This window comes from Phoxinus phoxinus (assembly GCF_949152265.1).
Source record: "Phoxinus phoxinus genome assembly, chromosome: 1".
NCBI lineage: Eukaryota > Metazoa > Chordata > Actinopteri > Cypriniformes > Leuciscidae > Phoxinus > Phoxinus phoxinus.
In genome coordinates, this window is record NC_136876.1 from 31,990,067 (window position 1) to 32,005,490 (window position 15,424).

Consider the following 15,424-nt stretch of genomic DNA (forward strand, 5'->3'; position numbering starts at 1 on the left):
TTTTTGCTGTATTTTTTTAACATTCCTTTTGTTGATATAGATATGAGCAATAAAACGTCTCAACAAACACCAACTACTACAGTACTCACTTTCGATTATTGCAACTCTACTTGGTTTTACATAGTCTTACAGTCTTGATTTTACACTTGATGGACATCAACGGAACTCAGCTAGATCTCCAACATGTGAGATTTGGCAAATGAATAAGGTTTTGGGTAAAGAGTCCTTCCCCAGGCCTCCCGTGGGTGGTGTGATGCTGGCTGCGCGGTGGAGCTGGAAACAGGCTGGTGGTGAGTGTCCAAGCCCATCTGTTGGTACTCTACAGGGGAACTGGCAGAAATGCATGGTAGGTAGGGTTTACAGTTCGGATCTGCTCACAAACTGAAGAAAAGGGAACCCACGAGGCAGAACGATAATCTGTCTCAGTGCACCACATCTCTGTTATCCACAAGTTGTCTTGGTAAGAATAGCCAAGGAACAGGGAGTCAGAAACAAAAGCTACAGAATCTAAGCCCTACAAAACTTTATTTTAGGTCAGTTGCATTTCATTTCATCTACTTGTGCTGTCTGCATCCTATATATGAAACAATTCCAGCACCGTCCTTCCTTATTCCATGTAATCCCGAGTCACCGTCTTGGATTCAGTCTTGTTCCGTTCCTTGTCAAACTCCAGGCTGTGGATGGCGGAGGGTTTTAGGGTCAGTGAGGACAGACTCAGAGAGGTGAGAGCAGAGGGTGATGAGGGCGAGGAAGAAGATGTGGGTGAGGTCGGAGAGGAAGGGGAGCGGCCATTGGAGATAGGAAGAGGAAGGCTTGAGGAGTCGAAGTTCTTCTCTCTCAGTAACCGATGGTGTCTGAAGGTGGACGAGAGGAGGAGGGCCTCGGCTGAGAGGCTGGACGCGGAAAGACCAGCCAGAAGTGCTTTGGCCTGGTTGGAGGAGGCAGTCAAGGAGGACAGCGCCACCTCCTGAGGGTACTTCCGTAATCTGGAAGGCAGGTGGCCAGAGAAGCTAGCGGCTCTGGTGCTTGTGAGGAGCGACTCTGTTGCTCTGGCTCTGCTGATGTTCAGACTTAGAGCCTGAGGGAACGGATGGTGAAGGCAAAGTGAGGGGATAAAGGACAAAAGAGTGGGTAGAGAAGAAACAGAGCGTAAAAACTAAGAATAAAGACATTTTGCGAGATGTTTAAGGTTTGGTTTAGCTGTAATTCATTAATCTCTCCCACAAGACAGTTTCTCTAAGGAATGAATGAGGCTCTGGAGAATATTGACAACTGCATGATGGTTTAGGCCATTTAAACCTATATATGATCGAATAGGAGGAACTGGGTAAAGGATTGTAGGCTTCAGTCAGGAGATGCTGATGAAGAAGTGGTGGTGGAGACGGCAGAGGAGGAGGAGGACAAGCCTTGGTCAGGTCAGGTTGGTTTGGGTCGCTTCTGCTCACTGGGTCGAGGGGTTGGACGTGAATGGTTGCCATGAGGGCCGACGAAACGATGGCAGGTGACACGCAGGCAGGTAGCGGTGACAGAGGACAATGCAGGAAGAAGGGGAGGATGGGAGGAAGACAAACACAGGACAACGTTATTCAGGTTAGGATCATTCATGCATGATGCTAGCCTGGTACACAATTCTACGTGTGGATTTCATCACATAAGGGCGAATCCACATACATTTAAAACACAATGCACTATGCTAGAAGAAACTGACCATTCACAAAATCTTGGTGGGTTTATTGAACATGAGCGTTTACACATCTCTATTTCCATCAGTCACTCACAAACCCTCTTTCGCTTCCTGTGTGACAGGAATCTGAAAGTGTTCGGCTGAGATCTGCTCAAACTCTAAGCAGTTGTGAAGGAGATGGATGGACAGGACGGATAAAAGGAGTGAAGAGGAGAGTGATGGGGGTGAAGAGAGAGCCCAGAGAGCCTGGGTCTTTCCACATGAAGTGCCAATTATTCCACCCTGATAGAGCAGAAAAAGACTCTCCATCTCTTTCTCGCCTGTATCTCTCTTCCCCTTTAACCTTCTCCCTCTCTTTCATATCTCTCACTCTTTTCCTTTTCACCCAGCCTTCTCAAAAAGTCCCCGGGGGAACACAACTATGGTTGGGGATTAAAATTTGCAATCTGAATACAAAATTGAGATATAGATTAAAAAAACATATATGTGTAACATAAGGATTTTTTTTCACTACATTTGAGAAAATTCCTTTTATTTTGCTGTAATGTATTACAGTTTCTACAAAAATATTAAGCAGCCCAACTGTTTTCACTATTGACAATAATAAGATGAAGGATCATATGATACTGAAGAGTATAATGGCTGCTAAAAATATTAAATATATTAAAAAAGAAAACAGTGATGTTGTTATACATTGTACACAATATTACTGTTTTACAATATTTACTGTCTATGTATTACAGAACAATAATACTATAGTGCTGATCAACTAAATGCAGACTTTTTTGAAAAATCTTACTGAGCCAAAACTTTTAGTGTACATTTAATTTTCACTTAGTTCACAATTCACAATTAGTCTAATAAAGACAAGGTCAGAAACAGCAAGTGAATTAGACCAATAAAGACTGTATGAAGTATTTGTGGAGCAATCGTGTGTTGATTCACTTTTCATCTATGTGAGCAGCCAGGGACAGCAATCGTTTGAAAGATAAAGTCTTTTCAGAGAAGGCTAAAGTAGAAAACTGAATTAAATGTGGATCAAAAAGGCGCAGCATGCAGAAAAAAAGGAATAAATGAAATGAGTCTGGGTGAAAAGATGCGACAATGTAGATAAATGTTTGTATCCATTTGCAGCTAGGAAAGTTAAGACAAAAAGGAGATATGCGCAGTCCACTTCAAAGGGAATAATTAGCTGTTACCCTGACAAGTCTAAACCCTGATCATATCCAGCTTAGCAGGAGTGCCTATAACAGCAAATATGTTCTCCTGTAATTATAGTAGCACTGAACCCTCTGATCTCACTCGTTCTCTTGCCAATATCTGTTTCTCTCTTCCTTCCCCATAAAAGATTAGATTCTTTTCTAATATTCATGGCCTGTTGAACAGGGGCCAGATTTATTAAACTGAGTAAGGAGATTTACAGCGCACCAGCATATCTATCTTCTCCTTACCTACAGCACACAGGCCCTCAGCTGTCTGTGTATGTGTGTGTCTTTTTCTCCCTCTAATCCATCTTTCAAACCTCCCCTGTTTTCTCCACCTGTCTCATTTACTTGGCTTATGTTGTAGAGCTCACATTTCCCAATTCTCTGGCTTCATGCTTCCATTCTCCCCGTTCTCCTGAGACCCACCTGTCTCTGGTTTCTTTGTTCTGTTAGGGGGTTTTAAGTGCACTTTAGAGTCCCAAATGTTCTGTGATTGACGCACCAATTCAGCTTTTTCAAAGCGCCACTCCCGTCACTGCTACAAAAGTTCCCTCCCAGCCTCACTTCACTTGTGACTGGCACACATGTACACACACACCTCTCCTAAAAGCTCTCAGCAGTAGTCTGAGATGGACTGTTACTGAAATACCCTCAGACAGACTAACAGCATTAAGTCTAAGAAGAATTAAGTTAAGACAAAACTAGGACTAAGACTTAAAACAAGACTTAAACTTAAAGTTCAATATTTTAACTTAGATAACTAGGCCTAAATAGATAGAATGATAGAATGTTAGGGTGCTTTCACATCTGTAGTTCGGTTCATTTGGTCCGGACCAAGGGCGAAAAATTATACTTTGTATAATCTGGTTCCTTTTCACACCACACTGATTGATCTGGTCTGAATCAGTTGATGAAATGAACCAAAATGCAGTCACGTGACGACATCCACATCACTCGTTGGCCAGATGTGTCTTGAACGTATTTCCATAACTGCACTTCGATTGGTCAGAATTAACGTGCGGGAAAATTCCAAACGAACTCCCAGAAGTAAATCTGGCAGATTGTAGAGACGACTGCGTAGGCTGATTGTATCCCTGGTCATAGTTTATTATATAGTTTGTCTACACCACTTTAGCCAAACAATAACATTTGAGAATGAAACGAGGGTACGGCTTGAAAATAATGTTTTAATGCACTGCACTGCAGGCGGCGAAGTCGCATCACAAGTCACTTCAGGAGGAGGCGTGCATTAATGTTGCTAAACAGTGACATAATGCACAGCTGACTACGGCAGCTGGTTTAGTCCATAAACGCGCAGTTCTTTGGCAGTTGGGTCTGTTCGAGGTCGGATCACGTTCTAACCACAAAAGAACCGCTCCAGAGTTCGTTTGAAAGCATACCGAGACCACTTCTCCGAGGAGGTCTCGGTACGCTTGTTTGGTCCGCTTTTGGTGCGCACCCGAGGGCGTTTGCTGCATACACACCTTCCCAAACGAACCGCACCAAGGGGGACAACGAACTCTAGTGTGATTCAACTGAAACTATATGAGGCAGGTGTGAAAGCACCCTAAGACTGCAGAATGATAGATAGAGTGTTAGATAGATAGACTGTATAGAATAATAGAACATTAGAGGGAACAATAGAATGTTAGATAGAACAACACAGACAAACAGATATGAAAGACGGATGGATGGAACCATAGATGCAACCATATAATAATAGACAGAACCATAGAACAATAGACAGAACCACAGAACAATAGATAGAATGACAAAATGATATAGAATGATACAATGATAGAACAGTAGACACAATTATAGAAAGAACTATAGACAGATAAACGGATAGATCATACCTGTTGTTGACCCTGGTTCTTAAGGAAATCATCTCTCTGTTTGCTTGTTTTGACCTTTTCTGATCCGCTTTGCTGCAGATGCTTGAGACGAGACAGCGCTCTAGCACCACCAGTCTGAGATGGACAAGAGAGAAGAACAGATGTTCTGTGCACTATATTTGGTAATAATTTCCATCAAATTTCCAACAGTGTTTTTGCAATCACTGGCAGTCAGAGGAAGTGCAGGAGGAGAACAGTGCAAGAGGGTGATGTGTTTTTAATAGAACACATGCAAGTATCTCAGCGCAGTCCTCTCTGTCTTTCATATGCACACATACACATATTATTACCTGTGATTTCTTGTATTAAATTCAGAAATGATCAATCCTATTGCTTCTGCACAAAGTTGACAAAAGCTCTCTATAATCACTAATGACTACTTTCTCTAGTCCTTCCTTGCACTTCATATATTACATACACAAGATCATACACTAGACCAGAGTCACAACCCGCCAACAATCCTTTTAAAGCTTCGAGGAGGTCCATTAGCTTTGTGTTTTATGCAAATGAGCGCATCACTGAACGAGGGGCTCTGTAAGAGGATCTAATGCCTGCAATCATGTGGACCTACGGTTGCCAGGCTCCATCTGTCCTACGAAAGCAGAGTGCATCGACCTAGAGCTAGGGGCTCGAACACCATGGTTAGGAGGGATGATGCAATGCTGGCTTGTGTACAAATGCGTGGGCTGAGAGCAACGCAGTGGAAAACACAAGTGACATCGTCCAAATCCTTTCCTTCTGTCACTCACAGAGATCAGCTGTGTTCTCAGCGGAGCTGAGTAATACACATGACGTCTGGTGGATTGCTGCTTCGTATCACGCTCACTCAAAGTTGGTTTACCCTGACAACTACTTTCCGAAGACAAATGTGAGAGAAGACAATAGCACATAAATTCTGTAACAATATCACTTGAGTAGTTTCGAAGAGCTACCCTGGACTTCATCTTTTTATTTTAAGAGAAAACCACATAAAAATGTCAGAAAAAAAAATACCAGAGGAAAATAAGACAAGGGGGAAGTAATCAAATTGCAAACTCATTTTAAGGGGAAAAAAGAATAGGCTAATGAAGAAGAGGAGGAAACAAGAGAATTTATTGTGTGAAAGATACAATACGTTTTTCTACAGAGGCTGGAGGCAAACAATTTATCAAAGCATTTGCAAAAACAGCACAAACTGATCTAGTCGAGCAACCCAGCAGAAGATACCAAAACCTTTCCACCAGAGAGGAAGAAAGATAGCTGAGAAAATTGAAAAAAATGAAAGAAAGACCCCAGGGATAAAGGAGATACTTAAGGCTAGGTTGAACCTTGGCTGTGGATGAACTGATGCAGGATGGTTTAGGTGGGACAATGGGTCTGTTTGTTTCTCCTCCGTCTCTATGGTTTTGTTCTGTATGTCGAGTGCTGCCAGATCTCTGCGTAGAGGAACTCTGCGTCTGGGCAGACGTGGGCAAGATGTCTCCTGTGTGAGGATCAGTGCTGAACTCCATCAGGCTGAGCTCCAGCTCACGGATGGTTTCCTCCAGACTGTCCAGTCGACGGTACGTGCTGTGGCAGATGTCTTCCTTTTCCACTCCAACGCCTTGAGTGCGGATCAAACCGACTTGAGATGTCTCTACGGGCCCATTTTGCTGCAAGACAGACAATGTAGTGTCCGACTTTCTCTTTCGCTCGTCTTTCGTCCCTGTCGCCGCCTCGAGAGACTCCTGAACCCGTGGCTCCCTCCTCAGGGGCTGTTTAATTGCTCTCTCCCTTGTTAAAGGCGGGCACGACTTGGTCACATCCTGGACAGGACTCTGGAGTTCCCTCTGGGCAGCATCCAAGTCTTGTATCCGAGGGACTTTTTGGCTGGTTGTCAAGTCTTGTTTCCACAGCGACAGACGGGGAGTCCTCACAATGTGGCTGAAGTAGCTTACTCTGATGTCGTTTCCAGTGTTATTGTCTTTTATTGTCTGAGCACTGTCAGACGGTCTGGTCTGTGCTGAGTCCTCAGAAGGAGACGTGGGGAGGGAGTTACATTCAGTCAAGACTATCTGGGGAACTGGACTGGAGGTCATCTCATGCTGCATCTGAAATATAGCAGGTGTTATTTGTGTAATTAACCCTAAAACGTGATTCATAAAAGTTTGAGATTGTAAGGTTAATGTAAATGTGTTAATGTTAAAGGTTAATGTAACCTCTTACCAGAGGTTTCTCTGTAAAATCACTGGAGTTTTCATGTAAACCGGACTGAGATGCAATCAGCTGCTGGTACATATATAGCATAGCACACATAGAGATGATATAAAAAATACATAAATATGCAAACACATTAGGGAATAGTTCACTCAGAAATAAAAACGGTGTCATCATTTACTTGCGTTCATGACGGTCAAAATCAGTGGCACACATTCTGAAGACTGTTCTAGTCACCATGTCTTCAAGCTTCGAAAAATGTAAAAGAACCATAAAGTAGTCCAAAAATAGTCCATTTGACATGCTATAGTCTTGTTTTGTGAGGAAATTACTAAAATCTACACTGTTATTCACTGATAATCTTTCCCTTCATTGAGCTGTTAACCATTGTGATTGTATCATTGAGTCAGGGAGTTGAGAGCGTGATTTGTGAACAAATCATTCAGGCTAGTTTTGCGAATCGGATTAGCTGATTTATTGGCATATCTAACTCAGCTATATTTACTTAAATGGTGGTTTGTTCACCACACAAATAATTATAACTTTTAGTATTAAAAGTATAATGGATTTAGAAGACTTGAAATATAGTGCTTGAGTCTTTGGACTACTTTTATGATATACAGTATTTGATGCTTTTGCATAGCCTACTTTTTTTACTTTTTATTTTTTACTTTCAGTCCCCAATCATTTTAGCTGTATAGAAAAGAGCATAGTAAAACAAAATGTCTTCTTTTTTTCCTCAGAAGTCATACGGGTCTAGAACGCCATGAGAGTGAGTTAATGACAAAACATTCATTTTTAGATGAACTATCCCTTTAAATATCACAGAGTTTTGCCTCTGTGCTCACAAACAAATTTAAAAACAGCAAAATTCAGAAATCTGGGTGAATGCCACCACAACAAAATATCAAACAACCTTTAGCTTCAGTGGAGGAAATTGGCCATTTCAACACACAAAGAAGACATGCACTGGCAAGGCCACACGCACACTTTATAGGTGGTGAATGTTAAATTGTGATTGTGCTCACTGTGATGTGGGAATATCTTTCTGGTTTGTTTGTGTGTGTGTGAGTGTGTGCCTGAGAGCATCTCTCTATATTTGAGCATGACTAACATATCAGAGGGTAAACTATAGATGCATGTGTGAGTGTGCATGAGTGTACAACAGCAGTCCACAATAGCTTGCAGTAGTGGCTGTTACCTGTCCAGCCGAGGGCAGATGGGGCAACAGCTGTAAACTAGAGGGAGGAGGGTGTTTCCTGGGAGAGGGCAGGGGGGGAATCAGATATCGCTCAAAGAGCTGAGCGTTCAGGGAGATTGAAGAGAATGAATGAAAAAATATGGGATGCACAATATCAGTTCAAACAGGATTCCTCATGAAAAGCTCTAGAGACTTTCAATAATTGAAAGTCAATCATTAAGGACATACACATTTACATACAGGGTTGTAAGTCCCATAATTCAATATCCCTTTAAATGGGTGGAACATGTCCTACCATCAGAAATTACACACTGTACCTTGTAGCTAAACTATTTATTCATCAACGCTTACTGTAGAGTATGGGTGAGTATTGTGTTATTGAGTTATGGGTTTGTTTTGAGACGCAGCTTGCGAGGCTCATTAGGTTTGAGACGGAGGTCGGCATGGTGTCACTGCAGCAGTGCTCAGATCTCCACAGGTCTCCACAGGGTTTCCAACAGAGACATGCAGTGGGGATGGAGGACAAGAGACATCTGCTCGCTTAACCTGTCATCCACTCAACCAAGATAACAAAATCTGTCTACTTGGTGTTAATGAGCCTTGCCGTTTGTGTGTCAGTGTTTGTTTGTGTTTCTGCCCTGAAGCAGGTCAAGGAAGCTTAAAATCAACACCAACACAGCTCAAGTGGTGTCAGTCAGGAGAAATGCACTGCAGTGAACTCCAGGCAAAATGATAATATGTAAATAGAGACGGCTGGAGAGAAAGTTTAATTGTGCATCAATTAAAAAGAATATATTAAAAGATTTGCATGTTCTGAAGCAGAATTGGGCAAAAGTTGGAATTTGAATTGGTATATAGGATGCTAAATTGGAATGATAGTTTTGGAATTGCAGTTCGAAGAAATTTAGCACAGTCCTTTAAAAGTTTTGTGATGAATAACTGCATCATTACATATGAGTAATTTCTCTTAAGTTCAATACCGTCAAAACTTTGAAAAATATTTAAAAAACAAATGTATTTATTTAAAATTTTCCATACAGTTGAGTTTATTATATAAATACTTTTGCCGTTCAAAAGTTTGGGGTCTGTAAGATTTTTGTTTGTTTGTTTTGAAAGACTACTTCAATAGAGTCAGCCGGAGTGACTTCGGTTACGCCCAATGAGTGGCAAAAAGACTATAAATTTTAGCCGTACACAATATTAATAATTATTTATGAAAATTATATATATATAAATAATATTAAAACTATTAGAGCAGGTGTATACATTTCTTTTTATTTCATTCCATTTCTATTCAACTTCCATAAATTCTAATTCAAATTACAACTCTGCATCCTTCAAATTCTGAAATAGAATTGATACGTAGAAGGGATTCAACTGGAGTGGTGCATAATCTTGCTCTGAAGCTACTAATTAATCTAGAAATTAAGTATATGGGTAAGTGATGCGGCATATTTTAGGTGTCATGGTTTTTGGTTCTATGTACAGTTAAATTAGACACAAGCGGTATCCCACAATACACTCACTAGTGCTTAACTAACAGCACTTTACATCAGTACAGCACAACAAGACATTGTCAAACCACTCATTTGAGCTTAATAGGTCATGAGCCAAAGAGCACAGACAGAAATTCAGATCTCCTGCCTGCTAATGTGTGCTTAATGAATGAGCAAACCATCCAAACGGTAGAACCCACCTATGTGTGTATGAGTGTGTGTGTGAACGTAATTGCATTGCTCTGTGGGTGTAGAGCAGACACATCTGGTGCTTGTGGCATAAGGACATTAATCACCAACATTAACACTTCAGCCGTTAGGGCACAGACGGTCTGATGTGATTCCTCAGGTAAAACATGTGCTCACCTCCAGCTCAGCTGCTAACTTGTCATCGTCGCCCTCTTCTCGCTCTCCACCAGCGATGGTCGGAGGGGTGGAGGCCGATCGGGGGGCTTCAGATATACTCCTCCGCAGCTTAACATGTGGCTTCAGAGACTCGCTCTCCTCTGATTCGGACTTCTGCTTACATACACAAATATGAAAAGGACAAATCTGAAAATACAATATGCACTTTAAAATGTAAAACACAATTTTTTCTTTTGAAATAAGTTTGAGAAGACATACTTTGTATATACATAAACAGTGACCCCAAACATTATTTTATATGGACTATAAGTCTCAATAAAAAACATCCGAACAAAAAAATATTGAACTTAATAACTAATCAATTACATTTTAAACAATTAATAAATTAATTGATCAATATTGTGAAATATAAATATTTATGGATTTATGTATAAATGAATGCATGTATGAATCTTGTTAAACTAAATTACGTCTGTTTTGACTAACATTATGAAATAATAACAAAACGCCTGCAAATGTCCATAATATGTCCCAATGTAATGTAATGATTAAATCTTAATTAATAGTAAACACAAGGGAAATTAACACACAGAACCAACTAAATCTTTCTCAATCTTTTTCAAATTCACCTGCTACCATCAGGTGATTTATCACCATAGGAACAGCTAGGGTGATAAAGAAAATATCAACCATAACTAACACACCCGCAAACACAGGTGGCTTTTATGAGATGCCTGACATTTTTGAGACCCTGCACTCAAATAAAAGTGATTTAGTGTGCTCCCCTGATTCCTCTCTGTGTGTTTCTCTTTCAGGAATAGCTCGCATATAAATGTTTGAGCAAGTTTGCATGCATAAATGCACACATGCAACATAATCTGTGTGTGTGTCATGCATTTCTGTATGTTGCCAGTCACCTTCATACTCTTTCCAGGAATGATCATCTCTCCGCTGCGTGTAGTAAGCCCAGGTGAGGAGGGGAAACTCCGGCGGGGAGGTGGAGGAGGGGGGGATTTTGAGGGCTTCTCTGTACGATACCTTGCCACTGTCAGTTCATCCGAGCCTCTTCTGGATCCGCCATCTTTACTGGAGAGTTTATGCTGAGGTTTATTAGGCCTGTGTTCAGGTGTGGCATTGGTGCTAGATGGACTCTGGCTCTGGTTTGGGTTTTGATTCTGGTTCTGAGCAGGTTTGATCTGCTTGGCGGCAAAGTCCAAGTCAGGAATGGCCTTCATGAGCTCAGCCTGAGTCTCCTCCAATAGTCGATTAATGTCTTGAGCACTGTACTGCGTTAGACTGGCCCTCTTCTCTTCCCAATCCCGCTCTGCTGCCTAAGGAGACACACAGATTACATTTTACGAGATCATTAGTGTTTTTTAAATGGCTAGTAAACAAGCTTCACCGTTAAAGCCTTTAAAGCCTAAACACCAAGAGTGAATTTTCAGCTCTAAAAACATTCAAAAGATTTTAAAGGAAAACTATATACACTACTGTTCTAAAGTTTGGGGATTGTTTTAATGTTTTTGAAAGGAGTCTCTTATATTCACATCAAGGCTGCATTTATTTAATCAAAAATACAGTAAAAACAGTATTAGGGTGAAATATTATTACAATTAAAAATAACTGATTCTATTCAAATATATTATAAAATGTAAATTAGTTCTGTGATGTCAAAGATGAATTTTCAGCATCATTACTCCTAATACATAATACTCAATAAAAGTATTAATTTCTTTTAAAAGAAAAAAAAAATCGTTTGAATTGTAGTGTATCTCTATGAACCCCATTACTAAACGCAAGTTCTGTCACTTTTGCACAATGAGAATTTTAAATCATAAATTAAATCGTTGTCATTCTTTTCAGCGTGCCGCTGTGCCAAAGGTTCATTTTTACTTTTCTGAAAACTTTATTCAGAGTGATAAAAATTTGACATTGGAATAAATTACATGTTAAAAGTATACCTTCAATCAAATCAGACTCGGACTTTACATACTGTATTAAAACAACATTACTGAATTAAAAAAGGTATTGATATTCCCATAAATCGAATTCCTCACCAGTCTCACTTCCATAGACGAGGCCTTTTCAGACCCGCCTCGCCCCCCCAGCTCCTCCAGGCCCCGGCCCTTCAATGAGCCCACCACCCCATGAGAATCTTTCTCCCGCTGAGCATGAGACGGGTTAGAGTGGGCGTGGCATTGACCCGAGTGAGGGCTCCAGTTAGCCAGGCTGGTCTCATTGAGGTTTAGCGGTGGGCTGGTTGGAATGTCAAAGTCTGAGTTCTTCCTGTAATCGTCCCCTCCTCCGAGTTTAGGAGAGGGGCTGGAATACTCATCCTGGGCTTTCCATACCCCCTCATTCACCTGCCTGATTAAACCATATTACAGCACTCAAAATGATGAAGAGCAAATTGAGACAGAGTCAGACCATGTGGCTAGACTAGGAATGATTCAATCATTGCAGTCAGTAAGTGATTGTCTACCTCCTCAGTGTGGTGAGAGTTTCTGTGATAGATTTGCAGCGTTTAAGTAGGGCGTCCAGTCTGTGTGGCTCCTCTTTCAGGAATTTCACGGCTTCCACTTCCACTCGTAACACCACCCGCATTTTACTCTGGAGCCCTGGGAACTGATCTGAACGAGAGAGACGAAGAGAAAAACAGTGAACGAGCATCGCCGACTCTCTTCTGTAACTAAACAGAGCTGAGGTTCAAGTGTCTGGATGTGAAGGACAGAAATGAGTCTCACTCTTCAGCTCCGTAAGAGTCTCTCCCAGTTTCCGCAGGAGCGAGCTTTTCTCCTCCAGCTCCTGCACTGTCACATGTCGGTGACTGACAGACATCTCCTTTTGTATTTCCTCCACTGACTTTTCCAGATCACTGTCAACACAAACATCCTCTCATTAGTTTTATGACATATTGATCGTTTCAGAAAAAGCATAAACCCGCATGGTTTGTTAAATGCCACTAAATGAATGACTTATTACTGGAAGTTATTATAAAGGATCTCCGTTTTATTACACAGAAGGGAGTCTTGCACTTTTTGATGTTTATGACATTTAAAAAATTCAAAAATGTAGAACGAGATGAGTGAAAATCCCAAGCCCGCTACAGCGTCGGCACACATTTGAATAAGTGTCAGTGCAGCAGTGTGTATTAGCACTAAACGACAGAGACACAGTCGGAGTGTTTACACTCAAAATCCAATTTAACCACGTCAAATAAATCCACCCCCCACAAAACGGTTTGTTACAAACAGCGTCCCGTTAATAATTGAATCACATCAACTGGCAGTTAGCTATACTTAATAACCGCTATCAATTAAAAGCAACACGACTGATCTGGCAGTGAGTTGAAGAGGCGGATTTAGTCACCCCGCTGCTTTTAATTGGAACAAAATAAATCAATGAAATGCTGTCCGTTGTTGTGGGTCTGCAGGTCTTTAACTGAGACTGTTTATACCTCAATGTTATGCATCTTTTCACTTTCAGGTATGAGTTGATTAGAACCTGTGCAATAAAAATAACTGGGACATTTTTTTTTTTTTTTGCCCATTATGCAGCAATGGCACTATGCTAGCACCCCAGAACGGCATTATCAGCACATTATGAGCACACAAAGTGTGTGGGACGCACTGCAGTTGCTGTATGATGAGTTCTTCCTCGTTCAGGTACTTGAGTCTCTCCTCTTCCACTAGGAGGCGCTGTCTCTGGAGAGGGTCTTCCTGTTTCCTCAGCGCGTCAGACAGACGCAGACTCAGCTCTGTCTCTGTCCTCTTCAGCATACTGCGTATGGAGTCCTGGTTCTGCAACTACACGCAAACACAGACATTTTAAGAATGACCGACAGCATCATAACATTTGCTTAAAGGGATAGTTCATCCAAAAATGACAAGATGCAAACAAACACAGTTTTTGTCCATACAGTTGAAGTCAAAGAGGGGCTGAACAACTTTGAAGCCCACTTTCATTCTACAGACAAAAAACTGTGGAAACATTCTTAAGAATATCTTCTTTTGTGTTCCAGAGAAAATAGAGGTCATCAAATATTTTGGAGACTATCACTTTAAAGCTGTGGATTCCAACCAGGGGGCCTCGGCAAATTTTATAATGGGGCTGCAGGATGACTTTAAAATAAAAAAATGTAATTAATCAAAATTGAAATGCTTAAAAACAAACCTGTCATAATTCTGCCCTCTTTGTCATTATCTGTGTGCTTGTGTTGTCTCTCACCTATACCCCGACCCCTTGTTCTCCTCATTAGTCATTATTATTTAATCTGTGTCACCTGCTGTCATTATCTGTTTCTCCCTATTTAATCCCCTTGTGTTTGCTGTCCTGTGCCGGTTCATTTTCATCCATTGTGTCTTGTATCATCCTGTGAGTAGGCTAAGTCTTGCCTTGTTGTGCATGCTCTGTGAAGATTTATCTTGTGTTTGCTGTCTGTTAGATGTCTAGTGATAGTCTAGTTTTGTTACTCTTATATTTTCCCCAGTCTATGTTTTGCCCCCTCGTGGGTTTTGTTTTCCCTTTTTTTTCTGTCTGTAAATAAACTGTCTAGCATCCTGTCTGCGCTTGGGTTCATCCTCAAAATCAAAACAAAATCAATAACTATACATCTATTTATTCTAATAACTAAAAATGAATAACTATTATTTTACTGAAGAAGATACAGTTATTGAAACTTCTGTAATCACAAAATGAATCATAGTTAATTCATTAAAGGACAATTTCGGTATTTTACACTTAAAGCTCTGTTTTCAGATCGTTTCTGATGAAATAGAACGGTTAAGATTGAAATTTGGACAGATGCTGCTGTCCCGAGAATTTTCGTTTTCTTTCGCTTTCCCCCCCACCTCCACAATGGCTGCATAGGTGCACTGGAACAATCCTTCCTAAAACGCATTAAACTTTCGTTTACAAAGACGTGAAACTCACCGAGTGGTCAGGGGTGTTCACTGATATGCTCACACAAACAACGCTGCAAAAGATGCTTTCCAACAGGTGTTTTACCATTAGTTGTAAAACTGTGGACCTATTTTTCCAAACGCCTCACACCCGTAAATTCTTCCGTTGAGAGCTTGAATAATAAAGCGAAAGAAAGCGAAAATTCTCGGGACAGCAGCATCTGTCCAAATTTCAATCTTAACCGTTCTATTTCATCAGAAACGATCTGAAAACAGGGCTTTAAGTGTAAAATACCGAACTTGTCCTTTAAATACATCAATATTCTTGGTTTCTGATAATAAAGTTTGAAAAGAAGCAGCTTTGTCATAATTACAGCAGGAATAGTGTAAATATTTAGCTTATGTGTGGATTGGACAGTGGAGGCTTTCAAGTCAAAATAGTTTGAGAACCACTGCTTTAAAGTGTGTTTTTTTTACAATGCAAGACATGTTCCTGGATTA

The 15,424-nt window shown here is 40.8% G+C and overlaps 1 protein-coding gene across 3 annotated transcripts in view; it reads right to left on the reverse strand.

The window, feature by feature from the left end:
* Positions 1–33: 33 nt before the first annotated feature.
* srcin1a (SRC kinase signaling inhibitor 1a) overlaps positions 34–15,424 on the reverse strand; it is a 60,051-nt gene continuing 44,660 nt past the window's right edge. Inside the window, exons 9-18 of one of the 3 annotated variants that reach the window (XM_079611344.1) lie at positions 13,653–13,828; positions 12,767–12,897; positions 12,505–12,652; positions 12,080–12,389; positions 10,940–11,353; positions 10,023–10,178; positions 6,969–7,028; positions 6,092–6,853; positions 4,746–4,859; positions 34–1,444 (exon numbers count right to left, since the gene is read on the reverse strand). In XM_079611344.1, the coding sequence (XP_079467470.1) occupies positions 1,442–1,444; positions 4,746–4,859; positions 6,092–6,853; positions 6,969–7,028; positions 10,023–10,178; positions 10,940–11,353; positions 12,080–12,389; positions 12,505–12,652; positions 12,767–12,897; positions 13,653–13,828 (2,274 nt within the window). In that variant the 3' untranslated portion in view covers positions 34–1,441. The remainder of the gene's footprint in view (positions 1,445–4,745; positions 4,860–6,091; positions 6,854–6,968; positions 7,029–10,022; positions 10,179–10,939; positions 11,354–12,079; positions 12,390–12,504; positions 12,653–12,766; positions 12,898–13,652; positions 13,829–15,424) is intronic. The other 2 variants (XM_079611345.1, XM_079611346.1) reach the window with 2 other exon arrangements.